Consider the following 22,714-nt stretch of genomic DNA (forward strand, 5'->3'; position numbering starts at 1 on the left):
AACTTGTAATCTCCTGAGGGCTGTGTCTAGCCAGAGTGCATAAATGGAAATGTGCAGACCCACTGACAGAATGGGGTGGTGGAGGGTTGGGATCTGTTGAAAATGAGCAAGCAAATGCAGCAAATCTGAACATATCAAGGAGGCAGAAAACAGACCACTTTATGAAAGACTGTGGGGCTAGATGATTACTTACCTGGAATCTAAACCCATGAAATGGGATGTGTTTATATTACCACATTTACCCAAATAGAAGATGCCTCCAAATTTAAGATGACCCTCTTAAAAACAGCTGTTAAATACAGGTTATACCTGTATTGGTGCAGTGGGGAAATGACTTGACTAGCAAGGCAGAGGTTGCCGGTTCGAAACATGTCACTGGTATGTTTCCCAGACTATATCAGGCGGCAGCAATATAGGAAGATGCTGAAAGGCATCATCTCATACTGCACGGGAGATGGCAATGGTAAACCCCACCTGTATTCTACCAATGACCACCACAGGGCTCTGTGGTCTCCAGTAGTCAACACTGACTCAATGGCACACTTTATGTTTATACCTGTATATACCTGAAAGGGAGAGGCTATAAATGTAAGGCAACCTGCCCATCCCCACACCCAAATTCTAACATCAAAGAACCTGGGGAAAACCTTGTCTTGGATTCAAATGAATATGGTGTCTTAAAGGAACTTTGAGAGAGCGAGAGAGACACAGAGAGAGAGAGAGACAGAGACAGGTTTCATTGGCATAAATGAGCCCCTGGTGGCGCAGTGGTAAAACTGCCGCCCTGTAACCAGAAGGTTACAAGTTTGATCCTGACCAGGGACTCAAGACTCAGCCTTCCATCCTTCCGAGGTCGGTAAAATGAGTACCCAGAATGTTGGGGGCAATATGCTAAAAATCATTGTAAACCGCTTAGAGAGCTCTGGCTATAGAGCGGTATATAAATGTAAGTGCTACTGCTACTGCTATAAATGATCTGGAATTAGGGGAAGAGCTGTGAGGTAGCCACGTTTGTGGATGACAAATTACATTTATGACATAATGACATTTATTTCAGGAGGGTGAAAATTCAAGCAAATTGTGAACAGCTCCAAAATGATCTCTAAGAACTGGACAAATCAACTACATGGCACACAAAAATACTATCTTCAATTATAAACAGATGCAGTCTGAACTGGAGATTACACACAAAGGAAACATTAGTTGAGTGTGTGGTGGCAGTGCGGGTGGAGGGCAAAAATCCATTCTAGAAATTATTAAGGGACTAAAAAGACCGACGGCAAGAACCAGAATGCCTCTCTATAAACTGATGCTGCAGCTGCATTTGAATGGGGCTGTGCTAAGAGTCCCAACTTGGCATGCAGAAGCTCCCAGGTTCAATCCTGGCATCTCCAGATAGGGCTGGAAAATACGCTCTGTCTGAAAGCCGGAGTCACCTTAAGTGGTGCAGCAGGGAAATGCTTGACTGATAAGCAGAAAGTTGCAGGTTTGAATCACCGCTGATACTATATCGGGCAGCAGCGATATAGGAAGATGCTGAAAGGCATCATCTCATACTGCGTGGGAGAAGGCAATGGTCAATCCCTCCTGTACTCTACCAAAGAAAACCACAGGGATCTGTGGGTGCCAGGAGTCGACACCGACTTGACAGCACACTTTACCTTTTACTTGAAACCTGGAGAGCTGCTGCCAGTCAGTGCAGACAATACTGAGCTAGATGACCCAATGGTTTACTTTGGTATGAGAGAGTTTCCTAGGTTTGGGGCCAAAGATCAGTGGTAGAGCATCTGCTTTGCCTGCAGAGGGTCCCAGCTTCAATCCTTGGCATCTCCAGGTAGGGCTGGCAAAGACCTTTTCCTGAAACCCCAGAGAGCTGCTGCCAGTCAGAGTAGGTTACACTGAATTAAATGGACCAATAGTCTGACTCAGTAGAACCACTTCCCACACTGCGAGCATTTGAATGGTTTCTCTCCGGTATGGGTCCTCTCATGCCTGTACATGCTACATACACTTCTGGCTACCACCTCTCAAGAAGGGTATCATACCGCTTGAAAAGGTGTGAAAAAAAGGACAACCAAAATGATCAGGGGGCTGGAGCACTTTCCCTATGAAGAAAGGCAAGTGATTGGGCTTTTTAGAGGAAAAAATGACTCAGAAGGGACATGAGAGAGGTTTATAAAATGATACACAATGCAGAAAAAGCAGAGAGAGAAAGACTGTTTCCCCCACCCCACCCCCATAATACAATACGTTGACCTATGAAACTAATGGACAGCAGATTCAGAACAAACCAAGAAGGAGAGTTCTTCACACAGTGCAGAACTGACTTGGGGAATTTGCTGCTACAAGTTGTGGCGGTGGCCACAGGCTTTGAAAAAGTGGACTCGACCAACCCATGGAGAACAGGCCGCTCAACAATGGAACCTCCATCGTCAGAGGCAGTTTACCTTGGAATACCAAATGACATACAATAGAGGAGGGCTGTTGCCCTGATGTTTACATAGCAGAGGATATTGCAACAGTTCAGTTCCTGTACGGGGGCTTCAACATCCAAGCTCACTTCCCAGCTTCACATAAAATTTTGCCCACTACCTAAACTTTTATTACTCTTTAGTTCCACAACTTTTTCTTTTACGTTTCTCTGCCATTTTACAGAGATCAGAGGGACTGGACCTGTGTCCCTTGCACACTGGTTACGCTATGGCCTCTCTCCAGCATGAGTCTTTTTATGAGCTGTCAGGTGTGAAGTCCGACTGAAGCTTTTCCCACAGTCTGTACACTCATAGGGCTTTTCGCCCGTGTGGGTTCTCCGGTGTGTAATGAGGTAGCCCCTGTCATTGAAGCTTTTCCCACACTCTGAACATTCGAAGGGTTTCTCTCCTGTGTGGGTTCTCTGGTGCGTGATGAGGGACCCTTTCTGGTTGAAGCCTTTCCCACAGTCTGAACACTTGTGCGGTTTCTCCCCTGTGTGGATCTTCTCATGCCGCAGGCGGTCAGAGCGGTGCGAGAACCACTTCCCACACTGCGAGCATTTGAATGGTTTCTCTCCGGTATGGGTCCTCTCATGCCCAACAAGATACGACCTCTGGCTGAAGGTTTTTCCGCACTCGGAGCATTCGTAGGGCTTCTCTCCCGTGTGCACACGGTTGTGGCGCACAAGCTGAGAGCTGGTGCAGAAGCTTTTTCCACAGTCCAAGCATTCGTACGGCTTCTCTCCCGTGTGGACTCTCTTATGGCTTATCAGCTGAGAGCTAATACCAAAGGCTTTGCCGCAATCGGAACATTCGTATGGTTTTTCTCCCGTGTGGGTTCTCTGGTGCTTAAGCAGGTTGCCTCTCTCCGTAAAGCTTTTCCCACAGCTTAAGCACTTATAAGGTTTCTCTCCCGTGTGGACCCGCTTGTGATTGATAAGGTGAGAGCTTGTTGCAAAGTGTTTCCCGCACTCAGAGCACTCAAATGGCTTCTCTGTTGCAAAGTTTGTCCTATGCACATGTTTGGGCTCTTCTTCCACTTCAGGAACCTGGAAAAATTTCCCGATCACTTCTTCCAATGATATTCTGCTCGTGTTCACAGGCTCAGGTTTTTCCAGTTGAAAATTCTCCTCCTCAGTCTCCTGCTCTGGCCCATCATCTCCTGAAACAAACAGAAAGTGTGGCATGAGTCAAAGCCCAAACTGGAGGTGGGTGGGTGGGGGAAATGACAAAATAAATATACAGGTGAACCCCGTTATCCGTGGGGGTTCCGTTCTCCACTAAGACCATGGATAACAGGGCATTAAGGCAATAGGAATGGGGGGAGGGGGTTAGGCTCCTGGAGGATGGAAAAAGGGCAAAAAAGTCCCCCCAGATGGGGTGCAGTGCCCTACTGAGCTCCGCAGGTCTTCTGTTGTCCAGGAATCCGCCCCCAAGTCGCTCTTTTTTGGTGAAAAAGCATGGGTGTGCATTTTTTGCTTTTAAAATGAGCCACAAAATGGCTCCTTTTCTCAAAATGGTGGCCAGAAATTACCTCGGAGGTCATTTTCAGCCACCCTAACACCACAGATAAGCCAAATTAACCCATTTTTAACCCTTTCCCGCCACATATGCCAAGCTGTCAATTACCCAACAGAGGACAGGCAAAACGACCAATGTCGGATCTGCGGATAGCAAGGTTTGCCTGTATAGGTCATAGAATTTTAGAGCTGGAAGGGGGATTGGAGATTTTCCAGTCCAACTCTCTGCCCAGTGCAGAAATCTGCTCGTGCTATCCCAGGCACTGAGCCCTCCCCCCAGGGGCAGGGAGGACCACACACACCCCCCGCCAGCCCTGAGCACAGCCCCTGCCTCAAGAACCACGCCACGCCCAGCCACACAGTCCAGAAGAATGTACCATGGGGGCCAGGCGGGCCAGAGCACAGCCCCCACAGTGGGAGCCACACCCTGGGGCCAGAGGCAGCAGAGAAAACCCCAGGCAGCAATCTCCTCGCTGCCACTGCCTTGGCCAGCCAGGGTCCCACACCCGCTCCTTTTGTCCGGGGCCCAGCAGCTGGTGAGAGATGGCCCTGCAGTTATGACATTGTTCCTAATGTCTAGCCTGCGTAATTTCCAACTGTTGGGTCTAGTCATGCGCTCAGGAGCAACGGAGATCAAGTCCATTCCTCCTATGTAACAGCCCTGCAGGTATTGGCAGATGGCTATCATATCTCTCCTTGGTCTTCTCTTCTCCAGGCCAAACATACCTAGCTCTTTCCATCGTTCTCCTTAGGATGCCGTTTCCAGACCCCTGGCCACCTTTGCTGACCTCCTCTGTACAAGATACATAATCTCTGGCACCTAATGCCACAATATACAGCGACGGCCACTGACTTCGATGGCCTTAGCAGGCATTGAGACACAAATCATAGAGGATAGCTCCGCTACTCAACCATGAAATCTTATTTCCCGGTAATTTGTATTCCCAGTTGCCAGATGCTAGCGATGAACAAGGACAGAAGGACCAGCCTTCAGCCAAGCCAGACCCTTGGTCCACCTAGCTCAGTACTGTTTACACTGACTGGAAGCTGCTCTCTAGGGTTTCAGATGGATCTTTCTCAGCCCTACCTAGAGATGCTGCCAGGGATTGAATCCAGGACTTTTTGCATGCAGAGCAGTCCTTACCACAGAGCAAGGTATGGCTGTCACTTTTACTACTACTACTTATATTTATATAACACTTTTCAACAAAAAGGGGTTCCAAAGTGGTTTACATCAAGAAACCAATCATGCTCCCTGTCCCCAAAGGGTTCACAGTCCAAAAAGAAACACAAGACAGACACCAGCATCAGCCACTGGAGGGATGCTGTGCTGGGGCTGGATAGGATCAGTTGCTCTTTCGCCCTGCCCAATAAAGACCACCACCACAGACTGTTTACAGACTGTTTGTGGCCTTCCCAATCCATCTAGCAGCTGCTCTCTCTTCATACCACAATGATTCATGGCTCCTCCTCCTCGGTCACTCCCACTTCTGTCTTCTTTTATGGGAGACACATAGCGCAACAGCAGAGCACAAGATCCCCATGTTCAGCTGCTGGCACTTCCAGTTTTTAAAAAGAGATCTTGTGCAGCAGAGCTGGAAAATATCTCCCTCTGCTTTCAACCTTGAAAGGCTGATGCCAGTCAGAGAAGACTGTAGGACAGATGATGATGATGATGATGATTTATTTGATTTATATACCACCCTTCCAAAATGGCTCAGGGCGGTTTACAATTAAAACAAACCACTAAAACAGTAAAGAGCTAAAACAAATTTAAAAACTATAACAATTAACAATTTTAAAACATTTTAAAACAATTAAACAATTACAGTGATTAAAAACTCCAAAATCAGGTTTTGAATTTTAAAATAAACCAGATATTAAAAACCCCAAAATTTAGGAAGCTGAGAAAGCTTGGGTGAAAAGATGGGTTCTCAGGTGTTTTTTGAAAATTGCCAGAGATGGAGAGGATCCTATCTCAGCAGGGAGTGCATTCCACAATCTCGGGGCAGCGACCAAGAAGGCCCATCTCTGTGTAGCCACTAAATGAGTTGGCAGTAACTGGAGACGGACCTCCTCAGATGACCTCAATGGGCGGTGGGGCTCATAATGAAGAAGACGCTCTCTTAGATACCCAGGGCCTAAGCCGTTTAGGGCTTTGTAAGTTATAACTAACACTTTGTATTTTGTCCAGGAACCTATTGGCAGCCAGTGTAACTCCATCAGTAAAGGAGTAACATGGTCTCTCCGAGATGACCAGGAGACCAACCTGGCTGCCGCGTTCTGAACCAACTGAAGTTTCCGGACTATGTACAAAGGCAGCCCCATGTAGAGTGCATTACAAAGGTCAAGTCTGGAGGTTACCAACAGATGTAGCACTGTTTTAAGGTCATTGATCTCGAGAAACAGGCGCAGCTGGCGTATCAGCCGGAGCTGATAGAAAGCACCCCTGGCCACCGCCTCAACCTGAGAAACCAGGCTGATGCTCAGTCGGGTGAGAGATGCCTCCTACCCTAGTTCAGAACAGGGGTGTGCACTGACCATTTGCTCTGCAAACCAGTTTGGCCAGACCGACCAGCTGGGCCAGTCAAACCGACGGACCAGCTTGAATCGGTTTGAAGCGGTTCACAATCGAACCGCTTAAACGGCCCAGTTTGCGGCAGACCAGATCAAAAGCCATGCATTCTCCCGGTATTTGATCTCCTGTGAGGGGAAAACAGGGTCAGAGGCTCCTTTGGTGATTGTGTGGTAAGCAGCAGCTGGGTTGAAGGACTTTTTCTCCTACCGCATTCAGCCCTGAATGCGGTAAAACTAGTTGTTTTGCTATATATTACTCTTGGGAGCCACCCCAAGTAGCATTGCACGGGAGATGTGGGATAGAAATATTTAAAATTAATACATATTTATTCGATTGTTTGTTTATTACATTTATAAAAGTGCTGGTTCTCACCTTTAAAACCCTTCCGGGCTTAGCACCTGCTCATCTGCAGGACCGCCTCTCCTGTCCCGTCCTGTGAGATCTTCTCAGGTTGCCCTTCTTTCAGTCCCTGGTCTGAGAGGTCCATAGTACTAGGGTCCGTGGAAGGGCTTTCTCTGTTGCTGCCCCTTCCCTTTGGAATCCCACCCCCCACCGATTCAGCCTGCCTCCGCCCTTTCAGCCTTCAAAACCTTATTGAAGACATTTGTTTTCCTCCAGGCGTTTGCCCTTTAGGTCTCTTTAGTTTATTTATCCACCCCTGCCCCCCAAATCTTGGATGCTGTTCTTGTTTGTACACCGCCCTGTCTGTGGATTGGGTAGTATATTACATCTCTTAATAATTAAATAAAAATAAATAAACTGCCCCATCCAGAGGCTCTGGGTGGTGTACAACTACATTATTTATTTATCAATCATATTTTTATACCACCTAATATGTAAATCTCTAGACAGTGTACAAATCCCAACATTAAAACCACAGGTTAAAATTCATAAAACATAATAAAAACAATATAAAACAAATTATTAAAATTCTAATTAAAAGATAGCGAGAATAGGAAAGTCTTGAGGGTCTTCCTGAAAGCAGAGGAGGAGATGCTCTTAGTTCAGCAGGGAGCATATTCCAAAGCCCTGGGGCAGCCACAGAGAAAGCCTGGTCCTGTGTCGCCATGAGATGAGCTGGTGGCAACCGCAACTAGACCACTCCGGAAGATTGTAAGAGGCGGGTGGGTTCATGACAGAGGAGGTGCTCTCTTAAATAGTCTGGTCCCAAGTTGTTAAGGGCTTTATAGGTAATAACCAGCACTTTGTATTTCACCCGGAAACTTATCGGCAACCAGTGCAGTTCTTTCAAAACTAGTGTTATATGGTCCCTTCGTGTTGTCCCAGAAACCAATCTGGCTGCCGCATTCTGCACCAATTGTAGTTTCCAGACTACATACAAAGGCAGCCACATGTAGAGCACATTACAGCAGTCAAGTCTGGAGGTTACCCACATATGTACCACTGTTTTAAGGTCATTCACCTCTAGAAATTGACATAGCTGATGAATCAGCCAAAGCTGATAAAAAGTGCTCCTGGCCACCGCCTCAACCTGAGAAACCAGAGAAAGCTTTGGGTCCAGGAGCACTCCCAGGCTACGTACCTGATCTTTCAGGGCAAGTGTAACCCCATCCAGAACAGGCAGATCTAAACCATTTCTCGGGTCCCAACCCCCGAGTCAGCACTTCTGTCTTATTTGGATTCAGCTTCAGTTTGTTATCCTTCATCCAGCCTATTACTGCTTCCAAGCAGGCATTTAGGGAAGATATGCCATTTCCTGATGTGGTTGAATCTGGGTGTCATCAGCATACTGATAACACCCAGCACCAAACCTCCTGATTATCTCTCCCAGTGGTTTCATGTAGATGTTAAAGAGCATTGGAGACAGTATAGAGCCTTGTTGAATTCCACACTTCAGTTCTCGCTTTGCAGAGCAACAGTCTTCAAGTGACACCATCTGGAATCTACCAGAGGTAGGAGTGGAACCACTGTAAAACAGTGCCACCCAATCCCAACTCTCTCAGGCGATCCAGAAGGATACCATGGTCGATGGTACTGAAAGCCACAGAGAGATCCAAGAGGATCAGCAGAGTCACACTCCCTCTGTCGATAGTCAGTTGGAGATCATCCATCAGGTTGACCAAAGCACTCTCAACCCCACAGCCCACACAAAAGCCAGTTTGAAATGGGTCTAGATCAGACTTCCCCAACCTGCGGCCCTCTAGATGTTGCCAAACTACAACTCCCAGCATCCCCAGCTACAATTTATTATGGCTGGGGATGCTGGGAGTTGTAGTTCAGCAACATCTGGAGGGCCGCAGGTTGGGGAAGCCTGGCTAGATAATCTGCATCATCCAAAACTGCCTGGAGCTGAGAGGCCACCACCTGCTCAATCACCCTGCCCAACCATGGAAGGTTAGAAACAGGTCTGCATCCTGCCCTCCCTCAGAGAAGCATTTATAATATTTACCAGACTCTCTCTGATAAAATAATTATCAGATGAAATAAGCCAAGTTGGGCAAGGGTCAAGAGAACAAGTTGTAGGGCACACAGTCCAAAGCAGTTTGTCCACTTCCTCAGGAGTCACAAGCTGAAAATGATCCAATCTAATCCCATAAGAGCAGTTGCTGGACACCTCCACAGCAGACTCTGCAATAACTAGAATCCAGCTCGGCCCAAGTATGAGAAATTTTATCCGCAAAAAAGTCATTAAAAATGTCACAGTGAGTAACTGATGGTTCCAAGTTTATAATACATAAATTCTGGCTGAAGAATTTATACCTAACAAGCTGGCCTCCCCCTCATCCCCTTGCTTAGCTTCCTGCGGTTTCACGGCCTCCTGCAGGTCCTGCTCCAAGAACCGCGGTGTCTGAAAACAAAGCAGAATCTGTTACTTGAGTTTGTAAACAGCCATTTATAAAGGAGAGTGGCTGACATGAGGATAAGTACTCAAAGTACAATAAAATTAAAAGGATAAGTCATGCAATGCCTAACTTGTCCTATTAATGTCAATGGGGAAATATTGCATTTTATGTTATACTTAAATATTATATAAGAAACACTAAATATTACAGAGAGAGCCTGAAACATGCAAAATACATCAGTAGTGGAATCAGAAATTATGTCCAAAAATTCTGATTCCATTATTGACATATTTTGCATGTTTCATACACAATATTTAAGGATTTTTTTAAAATACGGCCTTACAGGAGGAGACCCTCTCTTGCCGGTGGGTGAATATATAGTAAAATCAACTTGAAAAATCTGCTTATGGCTACAGTTATTTTTAAAAGAGGCAACATGCTGGATTTGGTTACCCTTGGAACTGCCCAAATGTGCTAACAAACTAATATTATTATGTGGCCTGCAGGTCCACATGTTAAGAGAGAGAAGCAGAATTGCCATCCCTTTGCCTAGGCTCCTGACTATGTCCCAAATCCACTTACATTTTCTTCTTCTCTCTCAGGCTCTTGCCGTCTCAAGAGGTAGTCCTCGGCCAGGGCCACCACACGGGCACAGATGTCTGGGCCGCATTCCTTGTCCCAGCTTTGCATTTCCTGGGGCAGGATAGTCCCAGATCTTCTCCTTCGTGTCCTATTCTCTCCCTCTAAACTGGAAAGGAAATTTGGCATTGATAAGGACAAACTGGACAAAGATACCAAGTCTGGGTCAGTTCAGATGATATTTTTGTTCAGGAGGTTCATGAAGTGCTTCGTCCATGTGCAGGGGTGGCTCTCAGTGTTCCCTCAAAGGTGTGCACGTGTGCATGCACTCATACATTTGTTGATGTCTGCTCAGTCAATTTTAGACTGCACTCATGTTGAATCCAGAAAGCCCCACTCTGAATTCACATGCGAACACACTGCCTTGATACTTCTGCCCAGAACAAAACTCATTCCACACACAGATTAAAAAAATTATAGTGAACCCTGGTGGCGAGTGGGCACTTTAAACAGAGGGAGGCAGGTCACGGCCATTTACGTGAGGATGACGCCTGCAGGATGCTGGGAACAGGGAACTTCCTGTTCCCAGGCAGGAAGCCTGCAGTGTGGCTTATCTGAAGAGATAGCGTAGCCATTTGGAAGCGACAGCGCCACAGTAGGGCAGAGGAGAAGCACTGGAGGGGCAGGTAAGACCTGCCCCCCTACGTTTAAAGAACCCACTCATCCTCGGCCAAAATGTTTCAGCCAGGGGAACCCGGATCGTTTCGGTGCCTCAAATTAGAGGCACTGAAACAATTCATGAACACCCCTAATTTTTGCATTCCAAATCAGCCCATGCAATTAAGAAGGGGTGTGTGCTAAGAACGAACCCATCCTGATGTCTTTCTCAGATGTCCTGACATCCTCCACATGCATTATTTCTCTTGTGGGGTGGAGGAAGGTTTGTCTAAACCACTGCTCAATATGAGGTCCAAATACCAGTTTAAATGGTGTGTGCATGTTGTCCCCACATCAGGATATCAGAGAAAGATGTCAGGACAGGTGTGCTCTTAGGCTGTCCCCTTCTTAATAGTGTAGGCTGGTTCATGGTGGGGTGGGGAGCGGGAATACTATCCAAGCTGGCTCACCTATAGCAAACAACAAATTTAGACAGCTCATTCAACATGCCAGTACAAGGTCCATCACTGAAAACATCATATACAGTTATTTTTTTAAAATGTAGCACCAACTTCCAAGTTACACTGAACTCTTCATGAGAGTTGATAAAGAGCCAGTGAAATACAGAACTGGGAACATTCCTTATATCAGATAAAATTGACTTGACCCACTTTTTATCTAAGAGATCTGGTAGCAGGAAAGCCCACTCTTCCCTCCGGATGTCCCTCCCTCCATAGTCTGACTACTTCTTAGACAAGAAGAAGAAAAAGCATTCAGAACTGATACATTATTCTATATTCAATAATATTGCTTTGATCAGTTGAATAATTTGTTCACACACACACCCATCTTTGACTGAAACTCCTGCAGAATGTTTTCTTCTCCTCTAGCACTATAACCATCCATCCTCTTCCCCTATGAAGACCAGATACAAAGCTGTGAATTACTTTCCCAGCCTTCCAGTCCAAGGGATGGAAAGAATACAAACGGAGTCCACTTTGGCAGGTGTCTATCAACAGCCATTAGTCATAATAGCTGAGAATGGAATTTCTACGTACAGAGGCAGTATACTTCTGAATACCAGTTGCAGGGGAGTAACAGCAGGACAAGGGGCATGTCTTCATCTCCTGCTTGTGGGTTTCCTGGAGGCATCCGGTTGGTCACTGAGGGAAAGAGAGTGCCAGCCTTGGGCCTGACCCAGCAAAGCTCTTCTTATACACTTATGAAGGATTGGACAGATTAAAGGGAAACAGAGCTGTCAGCAGCTATTTATTATTCATTTATTTAATTAATTTATATACCACCTGATGCCAAAGGCTTTAGGCAGTTCACACAAATACAATAAAAACAAAACAAAACAGTTATTAAAACAATTTAAAACATTCAACAATTACTAAAAGCCAGGCTTTAAAAATGCATCTCAAGGACTCTTTTAAAGGCTGTTAAAGATGTTAAGCCACCTAATGGCACAGCAGGGAAGTAACTTGCCTAGGGAGCAAGAGGTTGCTAGTTCAACTACCCCACTGGTATGTTTCCCAGACTATGGGAAACACCTATTTCGGGCAGCAGTGATATAGGAAAATGCTGAAAGGCATCATCTCATATTGCATGGGAGATGGCAATGGTAAACCCTTCCCGTATTCTACCAAAGACAACCACAGGGCTCTGTAGTCGCCAGGAGTCGACACCGACTCGACAGCACAACTTTACTTTAAAGATATTAAACCACAAATGTCTATAGGAAGCACATTCCATAACCCTGGGAGCAACTACAGAGAAGGCCCACTCCCAAGTTGCCACCAGACAAGTTAGCAGTATCCGGAGACAGACCTCTCTTGATGACCTTAATGTGCAGTAGGGATCATGCAGAAGAAGGCGCTCTCCAAGGTAACTCGTATCATATTAAAAATGATAGTTGAGAATAGAACCTCCAGGTTCAGAGGCAGTATACCTCCGTATAGCAGTTAAAGGAACAGAAACTAGAGGAGAGCTATTGTCTTCATGCCCTGCTTGTGGGCTCCCCAGAGGCAACTGGTTGGCCACCACAGGAAACAGGATGCTGGAACAGAATAGCCATTGTGGCAGGGAGTGATGGGAATAATAGTCCAATAACATCTGGGGACCAAAGGTTGGGGGATCCCTAGGACTAGAACAGGGGTGGGGAACCTTGGCTCTCCAGCCGTTTTTGAACTACAACTCCCATCATCCCCAGCCGCGGCTGGAGATGGTGGGAGCTGTAGTTCAAAAACAGCTGGAGGACCAAGGTTCCCCACCCCTGCACTAGAAGGACCCTTGGTGTGATTCAACAGGGCTCTTACATTGGCGGGGGGAATTCAGATTACAATTATGCGGGGGGGGGGATTCAGATTTCCTATTTTCCAAACCCCGCTATCATTTCCCGCCCCCTCCCCAATAGCCAGAGCTTGCACCTGCTTCCAGCTGCTCCTTCCAGGCTCTAAACTTGAGCTGCGCTTGCAAAGAAACAACAAACCTCACGCGAGGCCACTTTCTGCTTCCCAGGTGGGCGGAACAGGAAGAGAGGCAGTCACCTATTGTTGCGTTCTGCCCACATTTCCTGCCACTCTAGCACTCCAAACTCAGTGCTTCAATTAACTCTTGCAGAGCCAGGGAGCGCGCGAATCGAATCCCCGATCCTTGGGTCGCTTGAAAACATTTGGCACTGCCACGTGTGAGCCTGGCTAGACCAGAATTCTTTTTCTTCTGACTTCTTAGTTCTCCATCTGTGAGATTTTTTTTTTTTAAACAGAGCATTTGAAAATGTGAGTCTCACCCACCACTTGCAGTTTGAAGTGGTACAGTCTAGATAATGGCTTATCACCTTAGTGAAGCCAAACGCCAAAGACAGTGACTGGCATGAAGAACATTACTCATAGTAGTGCCATTGAAATGAAAGGGACAAGTTATTTATTTTTACATTTCTATCCCACTCTCAGCACAAAAAGAACCAAACCCATCAAACTAGCCAATGGTGTTGGTGCGGGGACAATATGATAGAAAATTGCTATTTTGGAAAGTGTATTCAATATAGATCAATTGGATGTAAATAGAACAATGGTATATACATACGACAAGAAACAATAGAATCCACAGTGGAAATGGCCATATAAACAATAGAGTCATACTATATATCAAAACAAAGCAATGGAGTCCCTAAGATGAAATTATTGCTGAAGATGTCCACACACTACAGTGACTCGGTGACCTCCGTTTTGAAATAGTTCTTTATCAAGTGCTGGCGGACATGGATCTTGTAAGCTGATGATATTAGCAATAGCAATAGCAATAACATTTATATACCGCTCTATAGCCAGAGCTCTCTAAGCGGTTTACAATGATTTTAGCATATTGCCCCCAACATTCTGGGTACTCATTGATCAGTATGCTCACATTTCTTGATCTTCTGAGAAATGACTCTCATGTCATTATGTGAACCTTTTAACAGCCAGCATGGTGTAGTGGTTAGAGTGCTGGACTAGGACCAGGGAGACCCGAGTTCAAATCTCCATTCAGCCATGATACTTGCTGCCATGATACTTGCTGGGTGACTCTGGGCCAGTCACTTCTCTCTCAACCTAGCCTACTTCACAGGGTTGTTGTGAGGAGAAACTTGTAGTACACCGCTCTGGGATCCTTGGAGAAAGAGCGGGATATTAAATGAAATAAATAAATATTTATTTATTTTTTTAAAAAAAACATACCTCCCCAATATATCCCCACAAGGGATACTTCATAACCTTTATCATAGACATAAATGTCGGGATGCTATGTTACCTGGTTGCTTGGGTGGCCCTATGGAGACAGGAGAAAGGCGTGCCATCCCTACTCTGAGGCTTTTTCCCCCTTTAGGGGGCAGTGGGGATGAGAAGGGCCCAGGCTGGTTGGAGCCTAGTGGGGTTGAGAGAACAAAGCAGGGAGAGCAGCAGGAAACAGCTCCAGAAAGACAGCTAGGTAAGGTTAGGTGGGACAGGAAACAGGAAGCCAGGTCAGGAAGGGGGCGGGGCTGGAAGTAGGCTTTAAGCCCTGTCAGCTCTGCACTGAGGCATTTACAGACAAGGTAGCTGAGGATGAGGGGTTGCTTCTGAGAATGGGAGCCAGGAGTTCTCCAGGAGAGGGAACTGGCTAAATACAGCAAGTCAAGAGAACATAAGAACAGCCCTGCTGGATCAGGCCCAAGGCCCATCTAGTCCAGCATCCTGTTTCACACAGTGGCCCACCAGATGCCGGAATTTAGAGGAGGACTCAGCTGACGGCTAACCTCTTCTCCTGGCTGTTTCTGAGGCTGACCTTTTGGGGGGTGCTCCGGTCATTCTGGAGTTTAAGAAGGGCTCGGAGCCCACCTCATCCCCTGGGAGTCTGACAACAAAACTGAACATGAAGTTTAAGCAGAACTTAAAATAGACTAGTTATATTGCCAAATGTACTAGAAACATTCTTGTCTCAAAGAGATTTCAGCTGAAGAAACGCTCAACTAGTGAGGAATATAATGATAAAAACCTTGTTTTTTATCCCACTCTTAGAACAAAAGAGCAGGCCTGCTGGATCAGGCTGGAGGCCTATCTAATCCAGCATCCTGTTTCATACAGTGGCTCACCAGATGCCGCAGAGAAGCCCACAGGCAAGAGATGAGGGCGTGCCCTCTCTCCTGCTGTTGCTCCCCTGCAACTGGTATTGAGAGGCATCCTGCCTCTGAGGCTGGAGGTGGCCTATAGCCCTCAGACTAGTAGCCATTGATAGGCCTGTCCTCCATGAATTTATCTAAATCCCTCTTAGAGCCATTTAGGCTGTTGGTTGTCACATCTTGTGGCAGAGAATTCCATAGGTTGATTATACATTGTTTGAAAAAGTACTTCCATTTTGCAGGTCCTACATTTCTTGTCCCCACAAGTCCTGCTATGCTGCTTCATCATGGCGGCGGGGGTGGGGGTATGTTCCTGGGAGGGATGAGCGAAATACACCGGGAGGTATACTCCCAGTAGGGTCACCAAAGCGCAAAGGTCATCCCAGCTGCCCAGCTAAAGCAAGCAGGCACCTATATTGGGCAGCAGCGATATAGGAAGGTGCTGGAGGCAGACGATCACTTCAGTGACAACAACAAAGGCATCATTTCATACTGTACAGGAGAAGGCAGTGGTAAACCACTCCTCTATTTTACCAAGAAAACCACATGGATACACAAAATAGAATGATTGTCGATGTAGTGCTGGATGATCGGCCCCTCAGGACGGATGGTACTCAGCATGCTACTGAGGAAGAGCTGAGGACCTATCAGAGTACCGATGGTGTTTATGATGTGGTTAGACTAAAGCCTCTTGGACGTCTAGTAGCTGATGTTGCCATGCGGGAAAAGAAAATCTGAAGCTGCAAAGACAGAATTACAATGGGAATGTGGAACGTAAGAAGCATGAATATGGGAAAGCTCGACACAGTGAAAGATGAAATGAATCGACTACAGATGGTCATCTTGGGCATCAGTGAATTAAAATGGACTGGAATGAGACACTTTCAGTTAGAAAATCATATTGTTTACTACTCAGGACACAAGAAACAAAGAAGGAATGGTGTTGCTTTCATAGGAAGGATATAGCAATGACAGTACTTGGGTACAATGCAGTCAGTGACCGACTAATATCAATTAGATTTTGTGGACAACCCTTTAACATGACAGTTCTTCAAGTCTATGCCCCAACAACTGATGCAGAAGAAGAGGAAGTTGATGAGTTTTATGCTCAAGTCCAGTCTGAAATTGACAAAACAAGCAAGCAAGATGCACTGCTGGTGGTAGGAGACTGGAATGCCAAAGTTGGAAAAGGTGAGGAAAACAAAGTCGGCCTATATGGCCTAGGAAACAGAAATGAAGCAGGAGAACGACTTAATAGTTTCTGCCAAGCCAATGATCTTTTCATTGCTAACACATTCTTCAGACAACCAAAGCGGAACCTATATGCATGGACATCACCAGATGGAATACATAGAAATCAAATTGATTACATTATTGGTGCAATGAGGTGGAAGAGCTCAGTTATAACAGCAAAGACATGGCAAGGGGACGACTGTGGAACCGATCACAAACTGCTCATGTGCAAGTTCCAAGCCAAGCTAAAGTGTAAAAACAAAGCTATCCAGTTTCCATGATATGATCTTGAGAATGTACCCACCATTTTCAAGGAGAACATCAGGAACTGCTTTGAAGTTCTGAACCTCATTGATAGGGAACCAGAGGAACTGTGGAATTATATCAAAGAAGTTGTTAAGGATGAATGTGAAAAGAGACTGCCAAAGACCAAGAAACAGAAGAGAGCAAAATAGATGTCAGAACAGACAGAGGGAATTGCCAAAAAGAGGAGAGAAGCCAAAGTCAAGAAAAATAAAGACCTCAGGAAGGAACTTAATAGGGAATTTCTGGAAGCTGTTAGAAGAGACAAGGAGCAGTATTACAATGACATCTGTAAAGACCTTGAGGATGGAAATAGATACAGAAAAACAAGGCAAGTTTTCCAAAAACTCTCTGAACTCAGAGGGAAGTTCCAACCTCAAATTGGTATGTTAAGGGATGCCAAAGGACAGATAGTAGCTGATTCTGAGAAGATCAAACAGAGATGGAAAGAGTATACTGAAAATCTGTACAGCAGGGATGTTAACATCCAAGATACTCTAGAAGATATTATCTACTTGCAAGAACCTCTAGTATGGGAAGATGAAGTTAGATCAGCACTCAGATCATTACCAAGTCGGAAGGCTAATGAATTGATAGAATAGCTACAGAAATATGGCAAGCAACAGAAGAAGAATCAGTCAAGGCTCTAACCACTCTATGCCAGCAAATTTGGAGAACAAAACAGTGGCCAACAGATTGGAAGAGGTCAGTCTAAATACCCATACCCCTGCTAACTTGGCAAAGAGTCCAGGGGCGTATCTAGGGTAGGGCAGGCAGGGCACGTGCCCCGGGCGCCAATTGAAGGGGGCGCCACTTTTTAAAATTAGTTTTTTTAAATGGCCACCGAAAACAAAATGGCCACCATGCATGCTCAAATGGCCTCTGTGAGGTCCTAGGCCATGCCAGGCCTTGCAGAGGCAATTTGAGCATGCACGGTGGCCATTTTGTTTTCAGTGGCCATTTTTAAAAAAACAATTTTTTTTTAAATGGCCACTGCACATGCTCGAATGGTCCCTGTGAGGCCCTAGAGGCCAGAGGGGGGAGGAGAACCTTTTCAGACCCCCCCAACGGCCTTTAGGAAGCCCCCCCAAAGGTGCTACAGGTAAAAATCTAAACATTTTAAAAATATAATATAAGTCACTGTACGCATATTCAGTTTGGCACTATGTACAGAGAATCAGGGCTTGTGAATACTGAGCTGAAGTTTATGAGCTAGGATTTTATTAATTTTCTTACTTTGCTTCTTGTGATAAGTGAGTTAAATGTGATGTCTTAATAATATGGCTATTAATGGTGAGTTTGTCTTTGAATCAGAGTGAAATCCTTAGTATTAAGGCCCACTGGGAGTTTCTTGCTCTCTTTCTCTCATTTTAACTGTCTTTCTGAAATACTATAATATATTCCAAGCAGTGACACAGTTTACGCTGCATATCCTTTAATTATTTTCAGAGTATCTGGGAAAAGTCAAATTCTCCATTTATTTTTAAAACATATGTAATAGTGATGTTACAATGCATAGTAGAGAATTAGACAGGCACTTCTTTTTAGTTTTCCAAGTACACCTCCACATAGTATTTGGATCTTTCATGAGCCCCAGCATACTGAAATTTGTAGTTTTCCAGCATCTTTTGGTCATCCACTGCTAAATAGTTTTTGAAATAAAAAAGATTAACGAGCTTGACTTGTATTTTTCAGCTGCTATTATGGTAATGTTATCTGAAAGATGGGTGTCAGAATTTTGGACAGGGGGTGCACTTTCAGTGCTTGCCCTAGGCGCTATTTTCCCTAGATACGCCTCTTTAAGAGCCACCTTTTAACTTGGTGATTCTCTTTATTTAGCAGGAGGAGAGTAACTGGCCCTATCGACCCCCAGCACAGTACCTCCCGTGACTGTTGCTGGTGTCTATCTTATGTTTCTTTTTTAGATTGTGAGCCCTTTGAGGACAGGGATCCATCTTATTTATTTGTTATTTCTCTGTGTAAACTGCCCTGAGCCATTTTTGGAAGGGCAGTATAGAAATCGAATTAATCAAAGGAGACTTGACAGATTGCACAAACCATCGCACAATATCTTTAATGCTAGTCAAATAATGCTCAGGATCATCCAACGCAGATTAGAGCCCTACGTGGAAAGGGAAATGCCAGATGTTCAAGCTGGTTTCAGAAAAGGCCGAGGAACAAGAGACATCTTTGCTGATGCACGCTGGATAATTGAGAAAGCCAAAGAATCAGAGGCGTAACTAGGGAAAACGGTGCCCGGGGCAAGCACTGAAATTGTGCCCCCCCCGCCGCCCCCCCCACATACATCTGACATACATACATGTGTTTTTTCCTCACAACAACCCTGTGAAGTTGGCTTGTATCTCAAACATCAGAATCATGATGCACTGAATGATGATACATCCTACATTACACTTAGGTATTTCTCTGTGTAAACTGCCCTGAGCCATTTTTGGAAGGGTGGTATAGAAACTGCATTAATAATAATAATAATAATATTTCAGAAGAAACAAGGAGGCCTTGCAGCACTTTGAAGACTAACATGGCAATTGTAGCCTAACCTTTTTGTGGACTTGAGCTCACTTCATCTGGTCCATAAAAGCCTGTGCTACAACAAGTGAGTTAATATTTAAAGTGCCACAAGACTTCTTGTATTCTTACTGCATCAGACAGCATGGCCCCTCTGGAAATTGTTACTACAGAAGAGCAGCAGCCCAACTTTTAAAAGTGTGATCATCTTTATTGCAAACACAAAATCCATTAAAATTGTTAAGTCAAGATAAGAGACTTCTGAATCTTGACTGCAATCAAGATGATCACACTTTTAAAAGTTGGGCTACTGCTCTTCTGTAGTAACAATTTCCAGAGTGCTGTCTGTGCTGTTGTTGAATAAGCATATTAAAATAATATTATAATAAGCATTTTCAGGGCCAGCGTGGTGTAGTGATTAGTGTGTTGAACTAGGACCGTGGAGACCTGAGTTCAAATCCCCATTCAGCCATGAGGCTTGCTGGGTGACTCTGGGCCAGTCACTTCTCTCTCAGCCTAACCTACTTCACAAGGTTGTTGTGAGGAGAAACTTGAGTATGTAGTACACCGCTCTGGGCTCCTTGGAGGAAGAGCGGGATATAAAATGTAAAAATAATAATAATAAATGTTTGTTTCTTAGTAGAACTAGTTTGTTCATGCTAGCTGTTGGTACCAAAAGACAGATATCATTTATCTTAAAAGAATCTCATTTGATTTGGACTACAGATGGCATCTATATTTTAAAGTGCTAATTGAAGCCAAAATCAATAGATTGCTTTCCAGTGAAGTGAGAGAGGTAGTGTTTGATTTCTCTAATGATTCAGAAGATTTCTTCTTAAACGTTATTTGCAGAAGGGAAAGTGTGGCGTTTGGGTGGGGAGTAATGTAATGTTTCATTACTGGATAAAGTAAATGAGTATTGTCAGGGGTATATATGGTTATCTATAAATGGGCATATTGTTGCCCTACGAAGTCCCCAAAATCATGCTTCTGAGACAGCACAAAGGTAGCCGCTGGCATGGTATATCTTATTCTATGCCCTTGTCAGCACTTTTAGGACTTTGTCAAAAAGTCTTATACTGTCATTATTATTATTATTATTTTACATAATATATTATGACTATTCTTAGGTTTTGGTGGTGATCTTAATAATTCTAAACTAACTGACTGTTCTCAACTTCCCTCAACATTATTATTAATGTTGGCTGACATTCTCATTGCATGAAAAAAGACCTAGTCTCCCAAGCCACCCACCACCTAATGAAGCAGCTTTGTGAAATCTCTCCATATGTGAATAATAATGAAGATCTTCCAGCACAATTAAAATCACAGCCAGTGGCTGAAGAGGAAACACCAAACAATAGCAACTGTCTAGATGTGCATATTATTTTCATGTTGCAACCAGCTTTTGTTCAGGTCTAATGTTAAAAACTTTCATATTTCAAATGGCCCTTGCCATCCTTGACAGTGCAAAGCATTGTCAGCAACTTTGAAGAGCAGGAATGTCTTGGGTTCTTTTGCTCCGGTTTTTAAAAATCTGATTAATTAATCTGATCAGATAGAGCTAAAACTAGTAGTGTATTGATTTTGGGAGGGGTGGGTTGGGGCTTGTGTAATCTTTAAAGCTATGTTTTTACCTAGAAAATCACCCCTGGATTGATTTTCCTTGGATTCTTGCAGAAGGAACATATTTCCCTCCCTCTCCCCTCACCCCCCCACCTCAAACATTTGCAACTTGGAGAGAGTAGGATTAGAGAGGGCACATCCAGAGAGGAATTAACATTGATGTGTTTTAGAAAACCAAAGCAACTCCATTTTACTTAGAAAATCTAATTCTAACTTAAAGTAACCCCAGCCCAGCCCAGCTCGGCTCAGAGCCATCAAGGCCTCTCATGATCAACGTCATTATCTCTCTCCACTAAAATGTATCTAAAGAAACTTGGTTCTCACAGGACAGTTTAGAAAACAGGATGTAACCAAATAAGGAGTGATCACCAGATGAACAATGAATCATTCGCATGCGTACTAGATACTTAGTCCACCATTTTGTTGCCACATATGCTATGTATGGGGTGTCAGCATCATTCAGATTGTTTGTATAAATGTAAGATGCACCTATAACCAATTTGTATTCAATGCAGAGCGATAGCCCATTGAATTACCTTGCTATCTGCAGTAGCAATTAAATACCTCTTATTGATTCCAACTGAGTCTGTTTGATTGGCTAAAAGGCGGACCCAGGGACGAACTGAATTCACATCAACATGATACTTCTTGGGAAGGAAGCTGCGGTGGTTCCATTGTTGATTTAGCCTCACACCTTCATTTTATTATCATACAGCACGAACTGAGCCTTTCATCCACCCGCCCCTCCCCACCTGCCCAGCCGCCGGGAGCATTCCTCTTTGGTAAAAGCCTATGTTTGATATACAATCCGTACAAGTGGCAAACAGTTTGCAAACACTGAGATTATATTCATATTAAGTGTTGGGGGCTAAAAGCCATTTTTAAAAGGACACTTGGAGATAGGAGGATTAGGCGAAACAGGGCACATACATTTCTAGAGAAATTAACAGACATCATGATACTTTGGAAGGAAGCTGCTGCCGTTCCATTTTGTTAATTCACAGGCTGCTGACTCCCTCCTGACTCCGTCCTTCTCAGCTCCCTCGAAAGGCTCTGTCTCCAGGCAGCCACGTGCAGGCAGCAGGCTGAGGCTGGCTGGCTCGCTAGTCTCTCAACTAAAGAGAATCGTCTGGCCACTGCTGCAGGCAAGGAGTGCTTCGTACCTCCCTTTGGGACACTGAGTTAGGCTTCAATAACTCTCCCTCCACAGCCCCCCGCCCCCCATCCCAGCTACTTATTTTGCAAACATGTGAGAAAAAGCATTGCAGGGGATGGGGACTCTCCAGTGCCGGCAGTTAATAGACTACTCCAAAGAGAGAGACCAGCGAAGAGAGTTGCCTTGCCGACACCGGCTGAAGCTGCAATTTGCAAAGCAGGCACAAACGGCAAATGCGGCGGCGCCGCCCAGTGCCGGAGCTGGCACCAGGACCGGGGGAGGGGGGGACTGCTGCAATGCACTAAAAAAATATTTTTTCTCTCCACCCCCCCCCCGAAAACGTCAGGGGATCTTCGGGGGTACTTTTTGGCGCCCCATAGTGGGTGGCGCCCGGGGCATGTGCCCCCCTGCCCCCCTGCCCCCCTATCATTACGCCTCTGCAAATAATACCAGAAAGAAGTCAATATGTGCTTTATTGACTACAGAAAAGCCTTCAGTTTCATCGACCATGTCAAGTCGTGGAACATCCTTAGGAAAATGGGCATCCCAGAACATCTCATTGTTTTCATGAGAAACCTATACACAGGACAGGAAGCCACAGTCCAGACGGAACATGGTG

At 45.0% G+C, this 22,714-nt stretch overlaps 1 protein-coding gene across 7 annotated transcripts; it reads right to left on the reverse strand.

The window, feature by feature from the left end:
* Positions 1 to 1,030: 1,030 nt before the first annotated feature.
* Positions 1,031 to 14,219, reverse strand: LOC128342680 (zinc finger protein 501-like). 7 transcript variants are annotated; one of them, XM_053290370.1, is made up of 5 exons: positions 13,039 to 14,219; positions 11,668 to 11,828; positions 9,956 to 10,121; positions 9,291 to 9,378; positions 1,031 to 3,630 (listed from the first exon to the last, which is right to left on the reverse strand). In XM_053290370.1, exons 3-5 carry the CDS (start codon positions 10,061 to 10,063, stop codon positions 2,699 to 2,701), a joined length of 1,128 nt encoding a protein of 375 aa, XP_053146345.1. In that variant the 5' UTR covers positions 10,064 to 10,121; positions 11,668 to 11,828; positions 13,039 to 14,219; the 3' UTR covers positions 1,031 to 2,698. The 7 variants fall into 7 exon arrangements, with proteins under 7 accessions (XP_053146345.1, XP_053146343.1, XP_053146340.1 ...); XM_053290368.1 differs by lacking the exon at positions 11,668 to 11,828 and adding an exon at positions 11,455 to 11,524 and having other exon boundaries at positions 1,031 to 3,633; positions 13,039 to 14,214; XM_053290365.1 differs by having other exon boundaries at positions 1,031 to 3,633; positions 13,101 to 14,213.
* Positions 14,220 to 22,714: the final 8,495 nt, after the last annotated feature.

This window comes from Hemicordylus capensis, chromosome 2 (assembly GCF_027244095.1).
Source record: "Hemicordylus capensis ecotype Gifberg chromosome 2, rHemCap1.1.pri, whole genome shotgun sequence".
Lineage (NCBI taxonomy): Eukaryota > Metazoa > Chordata > Lepidosauria > Squamata > Cordylidae > Hemicordylus > Hemicordylus capensis.